Source organism: Amaranthus tricolor, chromosome 2 (assembly GCF_026212465.1).
Source record: "Amaranthus tricolor cultivar Red isolate AtriRed21 chromosome 2, ASM2621246v1, whole genome shotgun sequence".
NCBI lineage: Eukaryota > Viridiplantae > Streptophyta > Magnoliopsida > Caryophyllales > Amaranthaceae > Amaranthus > Amaranthus tricolor.
In genome coordinates, this window is record NC_080048.1 from 5,862,866 (window position 1) to 5,890,301 (window position 27,436).

A 27,436-nucleotide genomic window follows, 5' to 3' on the forward strand; every position below is an offset into this window, starting at 1 on the left:
GTCAAAAGACAATGTTGACTTTTTGGGAGTTGAAAACCTTGACAACGATTTTCAGCTCCCTTGGAAACCCAACCTCCAACCCAATAGGACCAAAAATCGATGCCTTGACAACGGTTTTTCTGTACTTTAGTTTGAAAAATGCTTATTCGGAGCTTAGTTTAGAAATTTTTTATACCAAGCTTATTTATTTCAAATTTTCCTATTATGTTAGGGTTCGTCTTTAAATAAGAATTCAAGATTTGTAGATTTAAATCCGACACATATTATTTAATCCGTAGACCTTATATTAAAAACAAAAGAACAAAAGTCACCATGACTTGATTTCTTACATACAATGCTTATGGTTGTATATATCATTTTTCTTTATTATAAACTTAGTTTATTTTGTAATTTAAAAGTCGAAAGGCGTGTAACTTGAACATTGCTTTATCATAATATGAGTTTTATTTTCAAAAATTGTTCCAATTAAATGTACCTCAAATTATTTTTTATGTGATTATATTTATAATGCAAAAGGGAAAATACTTGTTGGATCCAGATTCAAACTTTGAATCCATCACATGCACCAGACGGAAATTTGAAAAGGTTAAGTGAAAAAATAAAAAAAATTAACAAAATAAACTAGTTTTCAAACTTATTCCAAAAATAAGCGTGAAAATTCCAAATCTGAGGTTTGGGGCTGTTCGCAGTTAGAATAAAAATAGTTGTTTCCACTTAGTAACTGGAAACAACTTTGACTTTTTTTTTTTGACCTGCGAACAACTATCTGTATATTTGTGCAGCTATCTATTCGCAGTTACTAACTGCGACACAGGTCAAAACAAGTCAAATAGTTGTTCGCAGTTAGTAACTGCGAACAACTATTTTGTCCTATTTAGCTGTTCGCAGTTAGTAACTGCGAACAGCTCTAAACCTCAAATTTAGAATTTTCACGCTTACTTTTGAAAACTATTTTATTTTATTTTATTTTATTTTCATTTAACCTTTTCAAATTTTCGCACCAGACCCTATAAATTTAGATCAGGATCCTAATTTTTCATATCCTTTTCTTACAGATTCAAATATAGATTCAAAAAAATAAAGTCTGAAATTTGGACTTAATTGAACCTTACCAACTCATGCTTATCCCTGTCACACTATGAATAAGTAATAGAAAACTTTTGTAGGTTTTTATTTTCTTTATATTTATCGAAATTTGAAAATATTAAGAATTTTTGTAGAAAATCTTATTAGATACCATATCATATTGTAAAATCAACTTTAATATTATTTTTGAGGAATATTAATTCAAATAATTTTATCAGTTCTACTATTCAAAATCTTATACATAATTCAATTTAAAAATTAGACATTTGCATTATTTTTTCTTTTAAATAACTTTGTCACTTTTGTAAACAGCTCAATAAGTCACTTTGATCATTTATTTCTTATGTGACATTCTCTTTCACTTTGTAACTTCTAATTTCTTTTCTAATTAAGAAACTTAAATAAAAATTTTAAATAGCTAAAAAAATCATAAAAAAATACGCATTGAATTTTTTAAATAACATTCAGAATAATATTTTTAAAATTATAAAAAAAACTAAAAATAATTTATAAAACAATCACAAATCAAATAAAACCTTTTATAATAAAAATATTTAAAAAGTTTTAATGAATACCAAAAAAGTCTAAAATATTCAAAAAGTAAAAAAACATAATAAAAATTATAAATCTAAATTTATAAACATTAATAAAAAATAAAAAAACCTAAAAAAAATAGTAAGACAGAATAAAACACCCTTATCCAACCCATTGCACATGCTTAGGCAATAACAAATACCATTGAAACTAATTGGAAATAATCCCATATGAAGGCAAAGTTACATGTGGAGAGCATTATTATTCATTATCCTTCACCTTAGCAAGTTGATGAAGAAGGGAGTTGTCAATGATAGATATGGCAAATTGGAGACCAATCTTCATACTTGTTATGGCGTCAAATAAATAAACCCGTAATTTTTTTAGTCAAACCCTAACCACCCAACTCGGTCTAATAACTTCTTAAAATAACTACCCATTACTCACCATAATCTACCACTCACCCATCATCCCCATGATTCCCACATTTATTCACCATTTAACCTCCATTATACCATGATAAATACATGTCGCGTACATCATTTGCACCGGACTAAGCTTTTATATTGCTATCATTACACCACAATAAATATTCACCCTCCTACGTACAATCTATACTGAACCAAATATTCCTTCAATTGATTTGAACTCATCCTACAATCCGTTAATCTTGTATTCATTCATTATCATATATTCATTATTTTCTGTCTCCCGATCCGACTTGAGCGTCGGAGGGGTTTTCCGGGAAATCACCCCCGGACAAGGCTAACGTTGTATTGCAGGATTTGAGGTCTCATCAGCGGAAGGATCATAAACATTTTCAGCATATTGATGGTTGTACCCGATTACACCTATCTCTAGGTATTTTAAGTGTCTTTTGCACTTCCTCGTTTCATTACCGAAACAATACTATTTGGGAGTTGAGATTACTAGCTTTGAAAGAGACCAGGAAATAATGCTTGGGATAAGGGTATGTAGTTTTGGTTTTTCAATATTTTTATTTTTTTTATTCCTTTTCTATTTATTCTTTTTAAATTTCTTTTATGATTTTATTTTATCTTTTAATATAAAACGCGGTACCGGACTGCGGTATGGTCACGTAAAACACGCGATCGAACGGTTATTATTTCTCGCTCTATTGTCGGAATTGGGCATATAATATGTCGTTGGAAAGCTCTTAAAGTTTTAGTTTCTAATGCTGCAAACCTTGCATTAGTACGATTTTCTATAAAACGTTATGCCCAATTTATTGAACATATATCTGATTTCAGCACAAGCAAACTTTAAACGATCGTCATTTCACGCTCACTTGTCGAAATTGGGCATATAATATATCACTAGAATGATCTTGAAGTCTAGATTCTAATGCCGCAAACATTACAGTAATGTGATTTTCCTATTAAAAATTTTGGCTAAAAGTGTGATCATGTATCAAATGTCAGCACAAAACGTATGGCTATGTTTATTTTTCGGTTTTAAAAAGTTTTTTTCTTTTTAAAATTAATATTTCTTATTTTAATTAATTATTTTTAATATATTTAGTTTAGTAATGATAATAGTTTGATTTTATAATTAAAAATAAATTTAAAGACATTTTAGTAATTACATTAAAAAGGCGGCGATATAATAAAAAAAAAATGCGACTATTAAAAATATGAAATAATTCATCACATTTCTCCTCAATTATTGATTGTTAAAATTGGTCCATCATTAGTGAACTTACATCAATCTCTTGAGTATACACTATCCCATCATTAATTCGCCGAGTTATCGCCACATACCCATAAAAAGCTCAATTGCTTTAAAGTAAAGGAATTATTTAACTCTAAACTTTCTTTGTCAAACAAATTCTTAAGTGGGAGTTGGAGGATAAAAGTGAGTCAACGAGAAGCCTAACAATATCAACCCAACATTTGTTCTTTTCTCTCTACACCATCTATTCCTCAAAATTAGTACTCTTATCACTTTGAAGTACCATTTATTATGTCAAATCATTTATTAGAGAATATCCAATATGTAAGAGTTTTTTAAATTAAATATTGTTAATGTTATTTTAAATGGACAGAAATATTTTTGAATGTTGTTTTTCATCATTTTATTAAATTTACTTAATTTTTATTTTTGTTACATTTTATATAGAAGTATTTCTTTTATCTTATTTATATATTTAACTTATTTTTTTAATCTTATCTGCTTTACAATATTTATTTTTGTTTTTACCAATAAGACAAATTTAGTCGGAGAAATAAAGAGTAGAAAGATTTTCAAAAAAACAACCCGTCTTATATAAGTCTATCTGACAATGGAACGAACTCATATAATTAATATATATCTGTAATTAATCACTTTAAAAATTTTAAATAATTATTTTAATAAATTAAATATACCCGAAACAAAATAGACCCAGTGAAATTTATTAGAAAGGAAAAGGGGTAAAATAAATGAAGAAGAGGAAGTACCTTATTCTCCATTCACAACTTTTGATCACACTTTTTGTAGTACAAATTTCTAAACTTTGTACTACTATTATGTCAGTACTTGAAAAATTGCCAGTAAACTGCCTACCATTTCCTATAAATTTCCCTTTCACATTTTACCTAATTTCATTCTACTCAACAACCATTTCTTGTTTGTATTGAAACCTGAGTTTCATCTTAGGATTTCCATTATTGAGCAAAAAAACAGAGAAACCCATTTAATGTTTTGGGGCTTTTGATATTTTGAAGAATTTTTATTGCTGAATGCAAATACCCACTTGTCTTTTTTTTTTTTTTGAATAACCCAATTAATGATTTAGGGTTTTTGATAAAATTTAAAGGATTTTAATGCTGAATGCAAACACTCACTTGCCCAATTTTTGATTTCTTTGTACGTTTATTATAAGGGTTCAACTTTGCAATCGTCACAGAATCTGATTGTTTTTTTGTGGCAAAAAGCAAACGCAATCGGTGAGGTAAGAACTCTCAAAAAAGTGTTTATTTTTTTTTATTTGTATCATTTAATACAAAAGTAAAATACCCATCTTTCTTTTTTGGTTAATTTCATCTTCCAATTTAGAAAATGAGTTGTAATTTTCAAATTATTACAGGAAATGGGTAGTAATGGTGAATCAATGGAGATAGATAGAGAAGATTTTGAAGAACAAAAGCAAGAAGATATAAAAAGAGTTCAACCATGGCAAAAACAGATAACAATAAGAGGAATAATTGCAAGTTTAATAATTGGGGTGATTTATAGTGTTGTAGTTATGAAGCTTAATCTTACAACTGGTCTTGTTCCTAATCTTAATGTTTCAGCTGCTCTTCTTGCTTTTGTTTTACTAAGAACTTGGACTACTTTGCTCCATAAAGTTGGGATTGTCACCACTCCTTTTACTAGACAAGAGAATACTCTTGTTCAAACTTGTGCTGTTGCTTGCTATAGTATTGCTGTTGGAGGTTAGATTTTCTCTCTTTTAAGCTAGTTCTTGTTAATTTTAATGGTGTCTTAACTTTTAAGCTTTATGGGTTTTCTATGAATTAGCAAATTAGTTGGTTATTTAGCTAAACAACTCTTTACTAACCTCATATGTTTGAGCCTTGAGGTGAAGTGGTGTAGGGATGTAGTTATGTTATTCTATCTCTTCATTTTCTAGTTGAACTCTAACATGAGGATCACTACTATGCACTAGTTGATATAGTCTTCCTATTATTGTTAGGTAAACTCTTTTGTGGACTTAGTGCATATTAAAATCTTTGACATGTCTGTGGGCTAGTGGCATAGAGGGTAAGGGGTGTGAGTCGATTGGTGGAGTTGAGAGTAAAGGCGAGGAGTAATGCACAATAAAAATAAGAGTGCACTAAGTCTAAATTAGACTTTTAATTTTTGTTAATAGGAATTTAGAAGTTTCACTAGTTGATAGATTAACTCTTGTGCGAACTTGGTGCACAAAAAAATCTTTAACATGTAGTGGAATAGAGGGTAAGAGGTGTGAGTTGGTGGAGTTGAAAGTAAAGGGGAGGAGTGATGCATAATAAAAATAAGTGTGCGTTAAGTCTATATTGGACTTTCAATGTTTGTTAATAGGTATTTAGAACTTTCATAAGATTGCGGAGTTTGACATTTGCACACGTATATAATTAATAATTATAACATTTGATGATTGATGTTGTTCTTTTGATGGATGAAGTTATTATTTTAAGTACTAGTTATGAATCTATCAGACTAAAGATAAAGTCTTTAATTGATAAGTTATCTTTAATTCATTAAGTTCAAATAAGTTCTCACCAATATTTTAGTTAAGGAATATTATGTTTTGATATAGTTCAACAAGTCCATATTTACACATATAAGGGCTAGTGTGCTACTTAGGTGCAATTTCTCAATTAAAATAAGTTTAGAAAGTTTAGAATATTATAATTAATTAAGATAAGGATTAAAGTGTTCAAATAAACTTAGATAAGGGCTTTTGAGGATTAAAGAATTAACAAGCCTCATTTCATTTGATGATGTGCTCTTATTAGTCATATACAATCATTAGTCATCTCATTTAGTGGGAAATTTTTTGGCATTGAACAGTTTAATATGCTGAAAAAATAGTACTTTTTGCATTCCTATGGTATAAATTGTACTCATAGGCGGAGCAAAAATTGACAAATTCGTTGAAATCCTGTGCAATTTAAAAAATTATGATATTTTTTAACAATTTTATATCTTTAAACACTTAACATATACTACATATTTAATATTAAGACCCCTAATTTTTTGGGGCCATGTGCAGTCGAACATGTTGAACATGCTCAGAAGCTTCCCTAATTGTACTTAACATAATCTCACATTAACAGGAGGTTTTGGATCATATCTTTTGGGTCTTAATAAGAAGACATATGAGCAAGCTGGGGTTGATACAAAAGGAAATGTCCCCAATAGTTATAAGGAGCCTGGAGTTGGTTGGATGACTGGCTTTCTTTTTGTTAGCAGTTTTGTTGGCTTGCTGGCTTTGGTTCCACTTAGAAAGGTTTGTTTTATTCATTCCCCTTTTTCAAGAATTAAGCAAAGAACTTGCTTGTTTTTTCAAGAAAAGATATTATCAAGATAAGGATATACAATAACAGTGTCACCTAGAGGAAGATTCTCTACTTAGCTAATATGTGATCAATGATCATAGTGCCACCTTGGAACATTCTTTGCTAGTTGTTGATTCTCTACCTTGATTTATGGTTTGCTTTTGGGCATATTGTGTGGGGTTAAATTCCCACTATGAAAATGGTTACTTTTTAACTCTTTTGTCTTTCTTGGTTGGCTTCTTTGTTCAAATGATTCCTGTCTAGGTACGGTTTGTAGGGTTAGATGTACGCAACTTTACTCTTGTAATAATAACAAAGAGGTTATTGACCCCAATTGCAAATAATATCAGCAACTTCACATAAATAAAAAGCACAAATGATTAAACTGTTATTTTACTTTAGTCCATTATAATCTGGAATAAAGTGAGGTATTTATGACATGAAGAATAGCACCTTTTCTTCTCTATTAATGTTTTGTTTCCCTCTTTGTCCTATCTATCAATCATATCTATTAGCCTATCTTTGTGAAACTGAGATCCTTCTAACCTTACAAACAAGGAAGAGCCATTTCTTCTTTAAGTGTTGAAGAGACTAAAAAGTACCATACTTCTTCAGTTTATGATTAATTTTCTCGCTTAGTACTCTAGGACTTCTACTTTCGGACTCAAAAATTCACGCTGACCAATATAGGCAACATTTTAGAATTTTTTGGTACAGTTTCTTCGAACATCATTGAACGACAGCAGTAAGAACAACAACATTCCATTATCCATATACCATGAAGTGACTTCTCCTAGGGTGGGATTTGGGGATCGGATATACGCATCCATATCCTTAGTTTTATCACTAACAAAGAGGTTATTTCCGATCTGATTGGATTTGGGGTTCTGCCTTCTGATACTTGGTGACTTTTTTTTTTTCTGTTTCTCCTCAATTCATAGCTAATAACTAGCCGAACTTTAAGACAACACCACCACCATCAAAGCTTTAATCTAAACATTATAATACGTTCTTCAAAAGATTTTATATAATTGATGATGAACTGTCTCAATTATGCCTCAAATTTTCTGTTATCAAGTTTCATATTGCTTATGATACACTGAGAATTTCTGTAAATTTGTTCTGCAGATCATGATAATTGACTACAAGCTAAGTTATCCCAGTGGAACTGCAACAGCAGTTCTTATTAATGGTTTCCACACTCCTAAAGGCGACAAGATGGCCAAGTAAGCCTTTTTTCAATCTAAAGTCTACTTCATTTACCTTCATGACAAATAGTTCACATCATCTTCATCATCATCGTCGTCATACATAGTATATCTCGCTCATAGAAGCTATGATCGAAGTCTGGGGAGGTCACATTTAAACATCTGTCTGATAATTTTTCAGGAAGCAAGTTCAAGGCTTTGTTAAGTACTTCTCCATAAGTTTCTTATGGGGTTTATTCCAGTGGTTCTATTCAGGTGGAGATCAATGCGGGTTTTCTCAGTTTCCAACATTTGGGTTAAAAGCATGGAAAAACTCGTGAGTATTACTCTCTTTTTCCGTCACTTTTTTACACTACTCATTAATCAAATATTCAATCATAATTCGAGCTGTATGATGTAATTTCGCAGATTTTACTTTGATTTCAGCATGACCTATATTGGTGCCGGAATGATATGTTCTCACCTTGTTAATTTGTCATTGCTTCTTGGTGCTGTTCTGTCTTGGGGAGTAATGTGGCCACAGATCGGCGACCAAAAAGGAAAGTGGTTCCCTTCAGCGTTGCCCGAAAGCAGCATGAAAAGTCTAAATGGATACAAGGCATGTACTGATTATGCGCCCAAATTTCAATGTTTTCATGATCTATATGAGTCTTGCACAGCAATAATTATAAGTCTTGTGTAGGGGTGTTCAATGGACCGGATAAGGGTCAAGCCGGGCTTAAGTAAATATGAGACGGGTTGGACAAAGGCCCTTTAAACTTAATGTGGGCTTTAAATGGGCTAGGCTTTGAAAGCCCGACCCGACCCATTTTTATTTCTAAAAATTATTTTAATCCCTATTTATCAAATTATAACACTTAATTTATCAGTTATAATAATTATACTAGAGCCCGTTTTCGGCCTGGTCACGTACAATTGAATTGTTCGATGGACTATACGCAGAATTCTTATATTTGCTGCATTTCTCGATGCTCTTTTGCAGGTTTTCATTTCTATTGCCCTAATTCTAGGTGATGGACTCTACAATTTTCTCAAGATACTGTTCATCACCATCCGAAACATTCATGGCAGCCTGAAGGAAAGAAAACATAGCTCAAGTATGTTATACACTAAATTCACCTTTTTATGACACAAAGTATTGATTGTTTTGGTGCTTTTTAGTAATTGTAACTAGAAAGTAGCCCATGGAGTAAGGTTATCAGGATCGGGATCCTGCTTTGGATCAGTGAGGCCACGTAAAATTGAATTGTTTGATGGACTTAATTATTGTCCATATAAGATGAGATTTATGGACTTTAATTAATTTTATCGGTAATTGTTTGAACAAATTTTTTGATGCAACTTTTAGAATAGTTTTGGAATAACTTTCACTATACCTTTTAGAATTCTTCAAAATTGGTGTTGATGGAAAGCTCTTGGAGAATAGATTATGTTTATCAAAGATTTGAGTTTACAAACATTAATTTTCGAAGTTTAAAGTGGGAAAATGGCGGTGTGTTTGCTAGGAATTGTAGGATTGAACTAGTTTTAGTGACATATTGCCTATTTGAAAATCATTTGTATTAAGTGAATGAAATATTTAATTTAATCTTACCATGGAATTGTAAAATAGATGAGTAATTGTATGCACTTTGCATTTTGTGGGTTGCTGCTCAACTTTAAGTTTTACCTCCAAAGTTTAATTTAATTGTTATGATTCTTAACTTGCTTGTAACTTAACAAGTTTATGATTATTGTAGAAATTTTCTATTTACTACCATCACTAATCTAAATAAAAACGTCCAAATATCATAATTAAAATAAGTATAATTGTTACTGTTTCGTATGGCCGGAACTAAGCTCAGGTTTGCCTACATTGGACTGTCTTTACCAGATCCAGATAACCAGAAGCAAGCACTTGATGATCTTCAAAGAAATGAGGTCTTCATGAGAGAAAGAATTCCCATTTGGCTTGCGTGTGTCGGCTACGTATTCTTCTCTATAATCGCCATCATTGTAATGCCTAAAATGTTCCCCGAGTTAAAGTGGTATTACGTCGTTATTGCCTACATGCTAGCACCTTCTCTCAGCTTTTGCAATGCTTACGGAGCTGGTTTAACCGATATGAACATGGCCTACAACTACGGAAAAGTTGCACTATTTGTGCTCGCTGCTCAAGCCGGTATGGATTCTGGTGTCGTCGCAGGGCTTGTGGGATGCGGTCTAATAAAGTCAATTGTTTCCATCTCTTCCGATTTGATGCATGATTTTAAGACCGGCCATCTGACTCTGACGTCTCCTCGATCAATGCTAGTTAGTCAAGCAATCGGTACCGCAATCGGTTGTGTTGTTGCTCCACTCACATTCTTCCTCTTCTACAAGGCCTTTGATGTTGGTAATCCCATTGGAGAGTATAAAGCTCCCTATGCACTCATCTATCGGAACATGGCCATACTAGGAGTGGAGGGCTTTTCCGCTTTACCTCAACATTGCCTACAATTATGCTACGCTTTTTTTGGGTTTGCTGTCATCGCCAACTTGGCAAGGGATACCTCTCCACAAAAGATCGGAAAGTGGGTCCCTCTCCCAATGGCAATGGCCGTGCCTTTCCTCGTAGGAGCATACTTTGCCATCGACATGTGCATCGGAAGCTTAGTGGTGTTCGTGTGGCATAAGGTAAACAGCCGGAAAGCAAGCTTAATGGTTCCGGCAGTTGCTTCAGGACTGATATGTGGTGACGGATTCTGGATTCTTCCATCGTCGATAGTTGCCTTGGCAAAGCTCAAGCCTCCTATTTGCATGAGCTTCAATAAATCTAGTTAAGCAACTAGTTTCGGGAATAAATCGATTGAAGGGAAAGCATACAGAGATATACATTACAGCAATGGAGATTCGAGTTGGTAAATTTTGTCGAAGAAAACGAGTAATAACCTCAAAAGCCCAGTCAATCTTGTTGCACAGTTATACTATACAACAGCAATACATCTCACTTTTTTGCTCATCAAATCCTGTAGTTAAGCAGCTACAAAGCGTAGTCTAATATAGGTTTAGTGCATACTAACTTATCGTGCATCACTTTTTTGCCCTCTATTCCACTTATCTACACTCTTTACTTTTCATTCCACTAGTACACACCAAGAAGTCCTCGTCTGTATGTAAGTGTTGTTATAGTTAAATTTAGATCTTAACATCTTTATATTATGTAATTAATTTTTTTTCTACAATATACGAATGTAATAGTCTTATCATTTGTTTGTAACACACTCTTCATATGTTGTGTCTTTTTCTTTATGTAAAATCTATAACTTAAAAAGTATAGAGAAAACAAGATATTTTGGACTTATATTTGTTACATTTGTGGAGTACACTTTCTTTTCTTCAATATTTAATTGTATATAATAGATAGATGGTTTTTTTTTCCTTTTATTAGACTTATTATTAATTTATTGTTTTTATTTCTAAGTATTAATTTTTGATAAACTGAATTCATTTCAGCTTTGTCATCTCTAATTTCCCTTATATTAGTACAATTGTACAGGTCACCTATCTCATGCGTCTACTAACCTGAGTTTTGATTCGATTTGAAATTGATTTAAAAATCAACTCGTTATTAGTGGGTCATAATATGAAATTTTGATGTACGATCCGAAAATGAGCAGATCCAACAATATGAATAGAACTTTGATATATATTAGTCATGTGTCAACATTTTTTATTGACGTCATCATTTTTATTTGAGAATAATATATTTTTTAATCATTTCTTTTAATTCCAGCCGATAATAAAAGCACTCTGAAATACCAAAATTCTTTTTGGGCACAATTTCTTTGCCTTATCAGACACTACAGAGTAATTCCTAGAAACAAAACTTTATAATCTTATAGTAAACGAATTTTAATTTATTAAATTTTTATTTCAATTGAAATAATTTTTACTTTTTCAAGCAACATTCCTATCATATATTAATAAAAAAAAGTTTTGAATTATTACAACTTACAAGTGAAATATAAGTGGTTCCGCGAAAAGTTTATAGAAGTAATATTTTCCTATCTTTACAATTGTTTTTTCTAAAATCATTCAAATACTAATATGTTTACAATAACATTTTGAATTCTAATTTTAATTGATTTACTAAAACCAAAAAAGTAAATAAAATATCCACCATAAATACAAATATTTCCCAAAAAGCTTTATAATTTTAATTTATTTATTTGTGAAGTCACACACAAAAATTCTGTTACGTAACTCTCCTAAAGGCTAACACCCCTTCCTCTTCTCATCTCAATTCTGACTCCTGCAATTAATGAAGGGGGAAAAATAAAAATAAAAATAAAAATAAAAAAACATAATTCTTTTCCCACCAACAAAAATAAAACAAAAAATCATTCAAGAAAACCCGTCTTTTGAAAAACAGCATTCCGGACGGTAGTCAAATCACGACCCTTCAACGTTCTTCCAGCACCTTCCATTACCGAAAACGACATCGTATTTTTATACGACTGAGCTACAATCTCATGCGGCGGCACCATTTTTCCATCATACAGTAAATCATCTCCGTCGTCTTCATCAATTGACCCGAACCCGAACCCGTTTTTACTCATCCTTCCATCGTTAAACCTACTGGGCCAAACGGGTACATTAACTGGAGCGGAGTGGTGATATTTTGGCCCATAATAATACCCAGATCCATTACCACGCGTTAACGAAGAGGAAATCATTGCAACAGGGGATGATGTTGTTTTGCGTTGAATTGAAGTTGGGCTTTGAGGTTCGGTTGAGGAGAGTAAGGCGGCAGATAATCCGGGTGTGGGTGTAAGCGAAATGGAAGGGATATTAGCGGAGATTTTAGGGGTTGTTTTTTCAGGAGAGGAAGAAGATGATGATGACCAAACGACATCGTATTCATTCAATTCTTCCTCTTCCTGTTCTTGTTGTTGATCTTGATTAGGGTTTTTGTTTGAGGTTTGATGGGTTGATGGATTGAATGAAGTGGTGAGAAAAGGGGATTGTTTCAACACCATTTTTGATTCCGAAAATTGTGGAATGTGTTCCTTAATTTGGTATCTGTTTGTGGATGGGTGAATAAGATTAAGGGAAGGAGAAATATCTGGGAAAAGTGAGAGGTGAGAAGAGAAAGAGGAAAGTACGATAAGGAAGGATGGAAGGAAGGAGAAGTGTAAATTGCGGTGAGTGGAAGGAGGTGGAGAGGAGGGTAAAGTTATTCTAAATTGCGCTTAACGAATTTAAGCCACACGTGGTCAGATTCTCATCCTCTATTTTTTTTTTATTTCACAAAATTGTTGTGTGATCGTCTGGTTTCAATTGCGTCGGTACATTATTTTTCAAAAATACAAAAATGGAATACAAAAATATGGGAGAAAAGCTCTCACATTGAGACCATTCATATGGTTGTTTTTGACTTTAAAGGTATTAATTTTAACTTTAAAAATGTCAATTTTAGTTTAAAGTAAATCTTGAATAGATTAATTAAAATAAAAAATTTCATTAAAAGTAAAAGTGATCAATTCTGGCGTTAAATTGATCAATTTCTACCTAAATATGGTTTTTTTTTCACAATTTTAAAATGGTGGTAATAAAATGGTTTTATTCGATGGATGAATTTTAAACAACAAATGAATGGTCAATAACACTATTAATAATAGTGTTAAAACATTGCACAGTACAAGCATTCTTATATGAAGCAACATGATGGTTGTAATGGAACAGAAGTGTACTTGTACTCCTTAATCATCGATAAATAATAGTGGTATTACTCTTCCACTAACAGTTTCTGTTTATAATGGACTTGGAAATAAATAGTAGATGTAGTGTTTCTTACCTTAGATGTGAAGGCGAATGAAGTCTCGATCTATCTCGAGTTATGGTTACCAATTGATTTAATAAATGCTATTGGAAATGATCAAAAGTTGTCTCTCAAAGAGACGGACGGTCTCTCAAGAGACCTTATGTTTTTTTTTCTTTTACTAAAATCTATGTGTTAGCCTGTTAGGGTTATATTCGCATCTGATTGTGACATGTTGTGTTGGAAATTGTCACAATCAGTAGCAAGTATAATGAAACAGAGGAAGCATACTAATATTCGTACAAGAATTAAGAAATTAATATATTTGTGTAAAAAGACGGTTATATTCTTTAGTGAGATATGTGTAAAAATTAATGAGGTATGAGATAAGGAAAAAAAAAAGGGGCAAAATTAATATTTATATAATTATTTTACTAAAAATAGTAAAAATAATAATGTACCAAGTAACTTAAATGGGAAAAGTGTACAAAAGAAATAGTATTATAGACTTACACCACAACTATTTAGTATTCCATTGAGTTTACATAGTTATAGTCATAATCATAGTCATTGTCAGATTCATAGTCATATTCATCAATTTAGTATTCCGCATAAGTTAGAGTTTGGAAGAGGAAGATAATGGACAAATAATACTTTTTAAGTTTGCACCATATGAAAATATATAACAGCTGCATTATTTTTATGGTAAAAATTGATAGAGAGAAAGTAATATTGAACCGAGTGGTGCACCAAACATATTAAAATCCGAGCAACTCTTGTATTGGAGTAAAACCATAGTTGGGATTTGAGATGAGTTATGAATGGGGCTCCTTTGAAGTGAAGATTTATTTTGTTCTAAATTATAACAAATCAATTTTTTGTTTCCAATAAAATTCTTGTATTGGAGTAAAAACATATGAAGTGAAGACTTTGAAGTTTTGATGAGTTGGTATCATATTACAAATAAAATTCAATTTGCGTTTTGATAATTATTATTTTTTTTTTAAATCATGCTAATGCATTATCAATAGGAGATGAGATATTTTGTGTTGATAGTAATTTATGAACAAATTTTTTTTAATGTTCTAAGTTTTATTGTTACCATAAAAATAAAATGATACACATTGATGAAACTCGGTAAAATTTATAATGTAAAAATTAGAGGCAATGTTTGAATTTAGGACCTCTTTGTTATTATAACACTAGATTTACCACTGAGCTAACCACATTCACTTGAATTTACAAGGTCACCTACCGCTCTAGGTAAGTTTCACCTTCGAAAATACATTTCATGAAAATTTACTATACCAATCATTCTTATTAGAGCCATTTAATATAAATGGATAATTTAGATAATTGAAGTGTGATTTGAATCAAATAGTGGTTTATTAGACTCTTTTGTTTAAATATTTTAACATGAATGTTTTCGTGACAAATTAGGGAGACGAATATGTCTTTGGAATCATAAAGTATGGGAAGAATATTTTGATGCATAATTTTTTTTATAGCCAAATTGAGCTAAGCTTTGGTATCATTAAATATTTCTCACAAATTGTTGTGAAAGGCAATCAATATGAGAAACGCATTAGATATATGGACTTTTGTCATATTGGTGCAATACATGGGAGTTGAAGTCTTTGGAGCATGTTTTGGAAGTAATCATTGAATAACATAATTCTATCGAGCTGCGGGCTTGATCGAGTGACTCTATGGTTTATTGATATATGAGTGTTTTAAGGGTTTGAGTAAGTAATTAAAAAATGAAAAATTTCACATGGTAGCATCGAACTTTTATGAAACGTTAATGGTAGCACTTTTGTAAGATTTTTCCATATGGTAGCATCCAATTTATGCCTTATCTAATTGTTGTAGCTTTTTCTGTTAAATTCTTGTCAATTTCCGTTTAATTCACCATTTTGACGTTTCTACCCTTATTAAGTGTTGGTTTTTGTCTTTATAATTTGCCGTACACCGTTGTTATGCTCTCAAATGTTTAATTCATCATTTTGACGTTTAATTCATCAAAGTTCTCAAATATTTTAATAATTTTGTTTTCATTCAAATTGTTGTCTTTATAATTTACATTTTACCCTAGTTAAGTACATATGTATTAATGCTTGAAATGCACCTTTTGAATTTTATAATGCTAGTTAAGTACATTAAATGAACATCATGTCTTATATAATAGTGCTTAAAATACCTTTTGTCAAAAATGCCAACAATTTGAATGAAAATAAAATTGTTACAACATTTGAGAGCATTAATGATTTAAAGGGTGAATTAAACGTCAAAATGGTGAATTAAACATTTGAGAGCATAAAAATAGTTCAGGGCAAATTCTAAAGACAACAACCAATACTTATTAAGGGTAGAAACGTCAAAATGGTTAATTAAATGAAAATTAACAAGAATTTAACGAAAAATGCTACGGCAATTAGATAAGGCATAAACTGGATGCTACCATGTAGAAATATCTTACAAAAGTGCTACCATGGGCGTTTCATAAAAGTTCGATCACACCATATAGAATTTCCCTTAAAAAATAAAGTTAAATTTTGGAGAATGAAGATTAAGATTTGGAGTATGAGTTTTTAAGTGTTAAAATTGACATTTTAAGTCTTAAAATAAGTATTTTAAAGTTAAGAGTGTTGAAAAAATATTTTTTATTAGGTCATTCATACGGTCGCACAGATGCAGCGGCTACATACACAATTTTGTGTTATATGTACTGATTTATAACTCGTGCTTAAATATCTAGGCCAAAAACTTACAAAGTCTTTTTAAAATTATAGACTAGAGATGGAAAATTAGACAAGAATTGAACCCAAATCTTATTCAAGGTATTAATTATTTGGGTTCAATTAGTGACAAGAAAGATGAAAAATTAGACAAGAATTGAACCCAAATCTTAATCAATAGTTTGTCCAAAAGATTTGGCAGTCGTGCAAACCAAAAGGTTAAAAGGGAATTGTCTACACCACCACTCAGGAGTCAGGGTCAACACTGCTTTCCAATAAAATAAAATAAAAAAATAAACTTTTCTCTTGACAATTAGTTTACCATTCCTTCACTTCAATTCTCCAATTGGGCATTTGTAAGTTGGTTGTTGAGGAGCTATACACCATCAAAATCCCAATTCCTTTCTCTCTCTATCTTTGTCTTTACTCTTGTAAGTAAAGAAACTGTTCTTGATCTAAAAAAGATTGAATCTTTCTGAACTTATTTGTTTGTTTGATTTATTTAAGCTTTTGGGTTTTTTATTTTCTTTGTTTCTGATTTCTTTTGACTTGAAATGTTTCTTGCATTTGCAGATCAGAGTAAGGGTAATTAAAATGGCTTCAGATGGTAAAGTTCACACCTTTGAGGAAGTTTCAAAGCACAACAGTACTACGGATTGCTGGCTGATTATCTCAGAAAAGGTCAGATCTTTTCTTATAAGAAGTTTGAATTTCATTTTTTATGATGTAAAATACAAAATTGTTGTTTTATGTTTGTTGGGTATTTTTTAGATTGATTGAATTTTCTGTTGAATATCAATTTGATTTTTGATTATTGAAAATGTTCAAGTAAAATTCACTAGAATGCTTCTAGATTAAACGAATACTCCTTTGTGCAAATTCACTTGTAGCATCCAATTTTTGTTTGGTTTGAATTGTTGGGAAAAGATATGTGTGGATTTGAATAGAAAATGTAGCAAATTGAAAGAGACATTTGGAGTATTTTTTGGACAATGTATTATGATTAGTCAAAGCCCAAAGGTAAATTCTTGTTTGAGGAGCATGTTTATTACAAACAAACAATGTCAAACAATCAAAACCTAGATCACAACAATAGAACACGAGAGATTGTCGCTAACAAAGATCATACTTTATTCGACTCTATCTTATACTAATCTATAACTTACAAAATCAATTTCGATGATCATCCTTCGTATACTTCTTGATTCTTTTCCCATCGATTGTCATATACTCGAAAAATCTCAATTCTTCTTGTCATTCTCTACTATAGTTTATCAGATATCTTTAGCCCACCTCTTCTTCTTTTAACCTCCTAAAAGTTCTAACCTTCCCTAATTTCAACTTAGTGCATTTTTTGATCCTTTTTGAATCCGAAAAAACCAATGTAAACGGTTTCTTTCATTTTGTCTTTAATATGCGCGACTCCAAGCCTCTTTCTTGTGACTAATTTAAAATTCTATCATTTCAATATGTTGGTTGCATACACTAATTTAGGATGTTGGAAAAAGTAGCCACAATTCTTGAAGTAGTAGTTGTTTTGATGATTGGATTTGCTAACATTATATAGAAGTAGCAATGGGTAGGGACAATTATTTCTAAGCATTAAGGGTATACTACTTTTGGTGTAAATTGAATTGAAGGAAAATGTTTGTCACGGTGAAGACTTGGGGCTTGTATAAGGGCTTTCTTGCTTATTTAAATGAAAGAAGGGAACATGTGATCTTTACGAAAAATACATCTTTATTGTGTAGCACTATTTTCTCATCGTACTTGAACTCTTGACTCTAGTCTTCATCGTACTTGAGCTCTTGACTTGAACTTTTTATATTATATTGCTTTACCCATTGAAGTTTTACCCAATGTCACATGATTCACTAATCTCCTCGCGAATCGAAAAAAGAGAATTATGGTCGGTTTTGGTCTATTTTTGGACAAATTTGAGCGAATGCTGATTTCTAAAAGCAAATTAGCTAGCGAATCTTGTTACAGTGGTTTTATCCCTTTAGTTCAGAAATACTGAAATGGCATGCTTGCCATAATTTCATGTATTAAATACCTTTGTTTTACACTATGCGATTGGATTTTTCTCAGATCGACTTCTTAGGAGAATGTCGTAATGGTCTAAACAGTATATAAAGTATTCCCTTTTTATACATATCCTTGTTTGGTAGAACCGTAGAAATTATGTAATAAAACATTCTGAGACTGTTGATTGGACGCATTCAGGTCTATGATGTAACGTCATTCATGGATGATCATCCGGGTGGTGATGAAGTTCTTCTAGCTGCAACTGGTTTGTTCCGCTACAAATATTTCTTTACACTTTACATTAAGAAACCCGTGATTTAGCTATTTAATCGACATGTAAAATCTGTCTTTATAGGCAAGGATGCAACTAATGACTTCGAAGATGTGGGGCACAGTGATTCTGCCCGAGAAATGATGGATAAATACTACATCGGAAAAGTTGACGTATCAACCGTCCCTCTGAAGCGTACTTATGTTCCACCACAACAAGCTCATTACAACCAGGACAAGACACCCGAGTTCATCATCAAGATCTTGCAGTTCATGGTACCCCTTCTCATTTTGGGTTTGGCTTTTGTAGTTCGACACTATACTAAAAAGGAGGAATAGAATGTTATCTATTTCGTTTCATTTCTAGGCATGTACTAAGGTCAATTTAGCTACTAAGAAGTCCGAGTCCTTCGAGAAGTGATCAGTTCAACCTTATTGCGGTATGGTGTTTGAGAGTTAGTTTTAGTTTCGATCAATATACGATGTTGTTGTGATTCGGACAACTTATTGTTTTGCTACTGATTGGTGAACTTTTTGTGGCAAACCTTTGTTAAGAACTTCAATGTTGTGTATATGTGTTCTTGTTTTAGATTGGTAATTCTGGGTCTGTTTGATAAATGGTTATTAGTTGGAGCTGTTGGCTAGTTTGACTAGATGGAAATATCAGCTAATATTATTAGCTATTTAAGCCACCTCTTAACATTACCTTTTTAAATACAGTAAGTTCCTCATTGTTAGCCTTTTGGCTATTGGCTTTTATCAAGCTTCTCACTTGTATGCTCGTAAGCCTCTTCGCATGATCCTCCCGATGACACAATGAGTGTAAGGCTAAGCCTCTCGTCTTTGTACTTTGGTAAAAGGTTATACTTCTTCCTCGGTTAGTCGCGCCATTCGGTTATATTGCCTTGTAGAGATGACAAAATAAAGAAACCTTGTTCAGAGGTGCTACGATTCATAAAAGTGGTTATGCCGAGGACTTATTGGTTAATTATGAGCATGACATAAGGTTTTTTAGGGCTTAATTATAAGTAGAAGTATTAAGTAAAAGTTTACCTATGATTTTTTATTCAATTCTGTTTATTATAATAGCACGACAATAATAATGTTAAAGCTTTAATATTTTAAATTATATGAGCGTATATATATTTAAATATATTTAAATCGAGTCATCAATCTAGCTTAAATTTAGTGAAGTTTACTTAAAATGAATACTAATATGCTTGGCATACAATTCAAAATGGAGTTAAATCACTTTTACATTATTTTGATTACTTGAAAAAAATATTGGGCAAATTGATAATTTAATGGATGATTATAAGCAATGGATACATATATCTTAACATTATGAATTACTCTATGTTACTTTTTGTGTGTGCATTTTTTTTTTCACGCTTTTTAAAGCAAACTTTAATTCTTAATATCTTTAAATATACATCATTAAAAATTATATATATTAAAAAACTTTGTATCAAGACGAATCCAACAAAATCTCATATGTATATATTTTATCTTAAAAAATACACAAACAAAAAGGAAAGAAAAGAGGATTTATTTATGAATTTTTGAAAATATTACAGGTTAAATGTTACTTTAACGTATTTTGTTTTACATTAGCTTCATACAGTTCACCCTTAGGAGTGTAGATTTAGATCCAAAAAAATTAAAATGTTTTTTTTTTAATTTCTACTTGAGTAATTTTCAATAATTGTGTATGAAAATTCAACTTTTGACATAAAATTGGCGAAATTTAACCGACTAAATAACTTGAATTTAACTTGAAACAAGTGAGTTTGAGTAGAGTTTTTCCAATTTAGTTTGTCTCCAAATAAATAGATTTACGTGTCCTAATTAAAGGATTAATATTTAAATTGAAATATTTTAATCAAACATAAATTTCTTTGACCTATTTCCAAATAATAATCACATTTACAATTTGTTTATTAAATATGAAAGGGATTTGTTCAAGTTAAAAATATAGATATATTTATCTATAAATGTACTGGGTAACTTATTAATAAAATTGACCTGAACACAAACAACCCAATTTGACCTATTTCCCTTCACTACTTTAACATGTAGTTCCTTTGTTTTTTTAAAGACTACATTTAAATAATAAACACTATCCATCTGTAAATTTTATTTTATACTTTTTTTCAATGTTAGAAAAAAAAATATAATGAAATGAAATCTTTAATTTATTTTAAAGCATATTTTCATAATATTAATTTTTTATATTTTTTTTATTATAATGATATGATGAATAATAGTATAAAAACTAAAAGCGTGAATGCAGGGAAAGAATAATAATGATACCTTTCAGTGAAAATTTAAAACAAATAAGAAAAAATTTATAAAAAATTCAAGTTATAGTAAAGTTTTGAAACTATTTTTCAAGATAAGCAGTTTTTTCTTAGACCTAAGATTTGAAATGTTTGCACTTAATAACAATGAACAAAGACAGATAGTTTTAAAAAGGCAAAGAATTTGTTCGCTATTACTAACAGCAAACAAAAGAAGCTGCCGTTTTTAGAACGCATGTGTTCGTTATTAACAGCGAACAAAGACTGAAAGTCAAAAATAGTGCAAGTCTTTGTTGTTGTTAGTATCAACGAACAGACTCTTTGACTTTTTTTGACCTCCAGCCTTTGTTCGCTGTTACTAACAACAAACAGCTCCAAACCACAACTTTAAAAAAACCGCTTATCTTGAAAAATAGTTTCAAAACTTCACCATTATTCAAATTTTTTATACCTTTTTACTTATTTATTTCAAATTTTCCCTTTCAGTTCCATTCATCCCAATATTTTTTAAACCTTTTTTTTAGACATTTTGTTTGGATATGATCTACTAGTTAAAATGGTTCTTAAAGCTCTAGGTGGATCTAACATAATTCCATAATTTCTTGTAAAGGTAAAAATGGCAAAATTTTTAATTTTTAAAATTTGAAAATTTTAATTTTCTCCATTACGAGATATTAAGAAGAATCAAACAGCAGAGTTAGCAATATTAGGCCTTGTGAAAAGGCCCTTAAAAGGTTGTACCAATTTTATCATGAAGACTCATTACCAAGTCGTGAGCATCATCTAGAAGTTTCCAGACATCAAGTTGTCCAGCCATGTTATTGCACTCCCTCAATATTTCATCCATGCTATGGTATTTCTCTATGATCTGTTTTCTTCTCTGCAAAACAGAAGCAGCAATGGCATACAACAGCAGATCGTCTGTTGGCGGAGGCCGTTGTCTTATTCTACTCCATCTAGACTTGCCCAAACCAGCCCTGAGTGCAGCCTGATCAGCCCACATCACTTCCCACAAACAGAGAGCTTGTTCAAAATTTAGCTCACGCCGAAACAGGACTACCACCATTCGGTACACAAAGCAACAATCGTCTGCTTGAAGCTTTTCCAAGTGCCTATAAAGTCGGGAGTCTCTGTGTTTTATGATTTTGGCCACGATATCGAGTTGTCGACGGATTCCTACTTCATCGAGCCTGAAGTTATGACGAGCCTTCTTCATGAAACCAACAAAGCACCAGAAGGCCATATGGTCCTGCTCAATGACTGAGATTATTGGGGAAAGAAGATCACTCATGCCCTGACAATAACCGATTTCGGAGTCATAAACAGCGTAGGCTTCCAGTATTGCTACCAATCGAGCAGCATGGTAAACCCTGAACGGTTCAAGGTGATCATAATCTTTGAGACACACCGCCTCAGCACAACGTTGTGCCCGGTCTTCTGATACAGCAGCCTGAGAAGGGCAATAAGCCACCCATTCTGCATTGGCCCGCAAAGCATCAACACGAATTATCCGCTGCCAAGTAGCAAAGTCTTCGGTGCGGCAAATATTGGATTGCATATTTGTCTTGGTTGGGGAGAGATCTCCCTTTGGAGACACATCAGAAACATTTCCATTCTTTACCGGAGAGAAATCTTCATCAAATTGCTCATCTTCTGATGAACCCACATCAGATGAATCATAGATTACAGAAGGACTAGAACTAGTAATTCGTCGGGAGCTACTGGTCCTATCCAAAACTGAACTAAAAGGAATTTCTGAAAATTCAAGATCACTTTCCCTCTCACTCGAGAGGGACTCTCGAGCGCTGACCACGTCTTCTGAAGCAGGTGAACTTGGCTCTGTATTCTCCCTTTTCACATTGCTATCTACCCTCAAACTCTCGTCAGTTTGTCTAAGAAATCTTCGGCTCTGTCTTCTTAGTTTCTCATACTCCTTTCTGCAGCACAACAACGAAAAGAAAGTTAATGTACGTATACAACAAAATCCAAATAATAAATTATTACAATTAAAGAAAAAAGAAACTTTTTTAAGACATACAAATTACCTGTTCCTATTTCTGACAACATCTCTTTCTTCTTTGGAACTGTTCAGAGCATAGCTGTTGAACAAAACAAAACAAAACAAATAAAGTAAAGAGAAAGATTACAGAAACAGAATCCATAAATTTGACTAGAGCAACAATCACAATTGATGAAATAAAATAGTATGCCGCTACCTTAGCGAAAATGAACAATAAGGTAATCTGGTCTGGACTTCTCAATTGCCAACATATTAAGTGAATTTCTGTCGACAACAATACACCAGAACAACACCCACCACAAAGTTCATCTAACTTGTTCATAAATCAACCACTAGGTCAAAAGATGATTCTGTGGCCAGATGAGTTGATAACTTTAAGACTTCTCAACAACATATATCTCGTAGCATGAAATCACACTTTCACACAATATTACCAGAACAAAGAACAACAAAAAGCAATTCAACAGAAGCCATTTAGAGAATTTGTTTTAAGTTGAGATATTTTTATGAGAACTAGCTTGCAAATGGAAATCACAACAGATCCCAAGAACACAATAAAAGCAATCTCTGGATTGATCACAAATGCGATGGACATCAATGAGTTTACAAAATCACTATTAAACATCATAAATAGCTTATGCATTCAAGGAATGAAGAGGTGAACGAGACAAGTATGTCCTGTATACTTACACGCCAAGAAGGAAAGGCCAAACCTCTACTCTGACACTGGGATCAATGCCCTGCAACGAGAATTCCAAATACAGTAAGCTAAAATAAAAGGCATTTCTCCACACACAAATCAGAATTTCTCAAAACCGATAGGACATTTATCTTGCAACTGATCAAAAAATATTCACAACCTTCAAACACCAAATACAAAAAGGAAACAGCAAAAATCATTTCAAGAAGATGCCAAGAGTATCCGTGAAGTACAAGAAACAAAGCATTGATGAGACGTTAGGTTGATACCTTATGAAAAGCAGGACCACAACCAATATAGAGAAGGAAGTCAAGAATCAAACTAACCACAAGTGCACATTAACAAGACCCTAGAATAAAAGTTAACAGCTTCGAGAAATAGAAACTTCTAGAAAAATAAACAATACTCATTATTACTCAGATGAACATACAAACAAACCAATAAATCCACATATACAGCAACTTACCCCGCTTCGAACTTTTTTCAAAAGCTTTATTCCACCATCATGAAGTTTTCCATCTGGTGTAAATGAATTCTTCCACTTCTGAGGAGAAAGGGCGCATTTCCTTCTCTTGCGACACCATGGTGACTTAAGATTACCACTGGCCATGAGAACATACCCACACATCAATAAAGATACAACAATAATAAAAACTTCAAAACAGCTATTAACTGGTTTAAACCAGAGCCACACTGTTGCATACAAATTCAAGATCAACGTCAAGAAGAGCAAACATAAGGTTTGCTGAGTCTGATGCTAACATAAAAAATGAAGCACAGCATAACTTCCTCTACAAGACTGGAAAATTAGCATAGCTAATATTTACTAACGTTCAAACTTCAAATGAAATATCAATCACAATTCACAGGTATTTCACTTCCACTGACACCCTATCTGTATCTGTTGTCTCTTTTCAACTCCACCAACAATAACCTTATGCCACTAAGTGACTCTTTCATGGATAAGATTGGAAATTGTTCGTATTGTGCAACGCTAAACAATTAAACTAATCTTGTTTTATTCCATATCTTAATCTTTTAAAATATAACAAAAAGGTGAATGATTACTTACTAACAAGTCAACAGCTCCTTTTAATACCACGTTCCTCTTTCATATACAGATAAACCCTACATACTCACTCTCGCCTTCACATAGAGATATCAGTCTGTACAGTATATGCAAATAATATGAATCACAAAGAAAGCATGGTGAACTTGAAGCTTTGAAGATCATAGTGGCCCTGTGATAAACAAAAAATTAGATTCACCTGAATAAAACATCAATGAAATATTTCCGGCTTCAACCCTCTGATCCTCCCTCAAAACAGAACCCATAAAAAAGCTAATAAATTGTACTCCTGACATTTTCCAGTTCTATGAGGCTCAATTTGAACACATTAAGTAGCAAACCAAGTTTCTTTATCTGTTCCGACTTCCAGTAACACAACACTAAACACCAGCTAGTTTCAAAATTCACCAATTTCACCTCAGGTAACATTATAATGTTTTCCGCTCCTTCACCACATAAGGCAAAACCTATCCCCAAATCACAAATACACCACAAAGTCAAAATACTTCCTTCGCCTGATAGCGTTTGCAACATTTCCTTCCAAAAGGGCTCACATGGAGTAACAAAATATACCAAAAATGCACACGAAAACCCAATACATAGTAAACACAGAGCAATCCGATTAACATACATAATACTTATGGGCGGGCGGCGGCAACCCAATCAAGATCTTGATTTTCTCCCAAAATTACCATAAACAATGCCTTAATTCCCTTAACAAATCAAGCAAAGATGCCCAATCCTAGAATTCAAACTAAAAGAAGATTACACTTTATGAGACCCAATATAATAGTTGAGTGTCTTATACACTCTTCACCACATCAATTGAAGTCGAGTTGTTGCATAAACTACAATTTCAGCTATCTATATTACTACTGTATCATAATAATGCAAAAGAGAAAACTAAATAGAGCTCCAACATTAAGCAAGAATTGACGTTTGTAAATTGATTAAACGAGAGAAAATGGAAGTATTTATGGAAACTCACCGATGTGAAGAAGAAGATGCCGGTGAGGAAGAAGCAACAACGAACAAAGCGGATCGCAAATGAACCCACGATGCGGACAACGGCGACGATGATGAATAACGATGATGTTTTTTCGAACTAGATGATGACGGAGTTGATTTCGACGATGAGGAAGATGATGAAGAACAAGTATGACTTCTTCTTAAAGCTTTCATCTACTATATCAAATTACATAAATCCTAATCCTAATCCTAACCCTAACCCTAACTCTCCCCCTAGAACAATCAAGAAAATCTCACTAAAAATCACAATCACGAGCTAAAACTAGGGTTTACAGTAACCAAATTACACACAATCAAAACAAAAAAAGGGGGAGGTTTTTAATTTTTACCTACGAGTATAAAAAATGGCGGCAACAACAGCGAGACCAGCAACGGCAGTAATAGCGACAGCTACTCCAGTGCTGCCGCCATTTTGGCCGATATTGCTGTATAAGGTCGAAGATGGGACGCTGTTAAGCATCGAAGGAGAGAGAAAAAATGCTCAAAATGGCGGAATTCCTATCAATGAAGGAGAAGAAGATATGGTGATGGAAATTTAAGAGTTTTCTTCATTTTCACCCTTTGCTCTTCACTTCATCTCCGTTTTTTCTTCCATGAAGCTCTGTGATTTTTAATTTGTCTGTTTCTCCCATGAATATGATGAGCAAATGGAATGGAACTATGGAGTATGGAGTAGAGAGAATCAGGAATGATGATTGATGGGTTATGGCCTTATGGGTATGTATGTATAGAATTGGTCGTGTAGAGATTTTCTTTGTACAATCCCCAAGGTGGTTAAAAGTGGTTAGTCTTCAAATCCGTTTCCAAATACTTGTTATATTTTGGTGATATTATTTATTGTTCATGCTTATTTTATACTATTATACTTTTTTCGTTTTATTATACTTGTTACATTTTACTTTTTACGCATTTCAATGTGTTATTTTATTTATTTATATCTTGAATTATATAAATCTAAAAATTATAAAAAAGTTAATATCATGAAAATATGCGATTAGACGATTTAGACAATATTCCACTTGGCTATATTTTTACTTACATACTAATCGCAATATATAAAATAAGCTTGAACAATAAATAATGCACATAATCGAAATGTAGCGAGTATTTCAGAACGGAGGAAATAGTTAATATGTAAGAAAAAATATAGTTAAGTATGATCTTGTTTGATTCGTCTAATCGCATACTTCATAGTACTCCTATTAACTTTTTATATTTCATAATATAGATTTGCATAGTAGCAAATAAAGTGGAATAGAGGAAGTACAACTTTATGGCATTTACGCCCCGTTTGACGCAAGACAGCTATTTGGATAACAGTTGATGATTTAAATAATCAATATCATTGGATAGTTTTAGCTCCAGCCTGCAACTATAGTTATTAGAGATGCGTAATTAATATTATTCGATAAACGTAATAATTAATATAGATGTTGGAATATAATTTGTTAATAAATACTTATATCGCATTAATGTGAAAACGCTAATTTTTATTTTAGTTATAAAAACAACTAGATGTATTGATTTAACGACTTATATTTTGATAATCAAAACATTTATTAAAGATCAATAGTAATAAATAGATTAAAATATTTGGTGTATTTACATGAGAAAGTGAAGGTAGTGT

At 32.1% G+C, this 27,436-nt stretch overlaps 4 protein-coding genes across 6 annotated transcripts; 2 read left to right on the plus strand and 2 right to left on the minus strand.

Moving 5' to 3' along the window:
* The first annotated feature begins 4,072 nt into the window (after positions 1-4,072).
* Positions 4,073-11,195, plus strand: LOC130802418 (metal-nicotianamine transporter YSL3). Of its 2 annotated transcripts, none has more exons than XM_057666434.1 (8): positions 4,073-4,573; positions 4,709-5,057; positions 6,444-6,616; positions 7,794-7,891; positions 8,055-8,189; positions 8,300-8,471; positions 8,856-8,970; positions 9,747-11,195. In XM_057666434.1, exons 2-8 carry the CDS (start codon positions 4,712-4,714, stop codon positions 10,673-10,675), a joined length of 1,968 nt encoding a protein of 655 aa, XP_057522417.1. In that variant the 5' UTR covers positions 4,073-4,573; positions 4,709-4,711; the 3' UTR covers positions 10,676-11,195. The 2 variants fall into 2 exon arrangements, with proteins under 2 accessions (XP_057522417.1, XP_057522427.1); XM_057666444.1 differs by having other exon boundaries at positions 4,074-4,573; positions 8,282-8,471.
* Positions 11,196-12,234: 1,039 nt separating this feature from the next.
* Positions 12,235-12,873, minus strand: LOC130805441 (protein S40-4-like). Its single transcript, XM_057670214.1, has one exon. It carries the CDS (start codon positions 12,871-12,873, stop codon positions 12,235-12,237), a length of 639 nt encoding a protein of 212 aa, XP_057526197.1.
* Positions 12,874-16,627: 3,754 nt separating this feature from the next.
* LOC130802435 (cytochrome b5-like) lies at positions 16,628-19,289 on the plus strand. Its single transcript, XM_057666458.1, has 4 exons — positions 16,628-16,824; positions 16,967-17,074; positions 18,620-18,686; positions 18,777-19,289. Exons 2-4 carry the CDS (start codon positions 16,988-16,990, stop codon positions 19,028-19,030), a joined length of 408 nt encoding a protein of 135 aa, XP_057522441.1. The 5' UTR covers positions 16,628-16,824; positions 16,967-16,987; the 3' UTR covers positions 19,031-19,289.
* Positions 19,290-20,962: 1,673 nt separating this feature from the next.
* On the minus strand, positions 20,963-26,585 carry LOC130802430 (rab GTPase-activating protein 22-like). 2 transcript variants are annotated; one of them, XM_057666454.1, is made up of 5 exons: positions 26,139-26,566; positions 24,178-24,313; positions 23,702-23,751; positions 23,037-23,090; positions 20,963-22,928 (listed from the first exon to the last, which is right to left on the minus strand). In XM_057666454.1, exons 1-5 carry the CDS (start codon positions 26,267-26,269, stop codon positions 21,719-21,721), a joined length of 1,581 nt encoding a protein of 526 aa, XP_057522437.1. In that variant the 5' UTR covers positions 26,270-26,566; the 3' UTR covers positions 20,963-21,718. The 2 variants fall into 2 exon arrangements, with proteins under 2 accessions (XP_057522437.1, XP_057522434.1); XM_057666451.1 differs by having other exon boundaries at positions 21,279-22,928; positions 25,769-26,585.
* Positions 26,586-27,436: the final 851 nt, after the last annotated feature.

Excerpts from the sequence above, each read along its gene's own strand:
- LOC130802418 (XM_057666444.1), top strand. The coding sequence starts at position 4,712 with ATGGGTAGTAATGGTGAATCAATGGAGATAGATAGAGAAGATTTTGAA. Across the intron at positions 7,892-8,054 it reads AAAGGCGACAAGATGGCCAA|GAAGCAAGTTCAAGGCTTTG; the intron begins GTAAGCCTTTTT and ends ATAATTTTTCAG. Across the intron at positions 8,190-8,281 it reads TTAAAAGCATGGAAAAACTC|ATTTTACTTTGATTTCAGCA; the intron begins GTGAGTATTACT and ends GTAATTTCGCAG.
- LOC130805441 (XM_057670214.1), bottom strand. The coding sequence starts at position 12,873 with ATGGTGTTGAAACAATCCCCTTTTCTCACCACTTCATTCAATCCATCA.
- LOC130802435 (XM_057666458.1), top strand. The coding sequence starts at position 16,988 with ATGGCTTCAGATGGTAAAGTTCACACCTTTGAGGAAGTTTCAAAGCAC. Across the intron at positions 17,075-18,619 it reads GGCTGATTATCTCAGAAAAG|GTCTATGATGTAACGTCATT; the intron begins GTCAGATCTTTT and ends GGACGCATTCAG. Across the intron at positions 18,687-18,776 it reads AGTTCTTCTAGCTGCAACTG|GCAAGGATGCAACTAATGAC; the intron begins GTTTGTTCCGCT and ends CTGTCTTTATAG.
- LOC130802430 (XM_057666451.1), bottom strand. The coding sequence starts at position 25,962 with ATGAAAGCTTTAAGAAGAAGTCATACTTGTTCTTCATCATCTTCCTCA. Across the intron at positions 23,752-24,177 it reads TGAAAAAAGTTCGAAGCGGG|GGCATTGATCCCAGTGTCAG; the intron begins GTAAGTTGCTGT and ends TTCTCGTTGCAG. Across the intron at positions 22,929-23,036 it reads GTTGTCAGAAATAGGAACAG|AAAGGAGTATGAGAAACTAA; the intron begins GTAATTTGTATG and ends GTTGTGCTGCAG.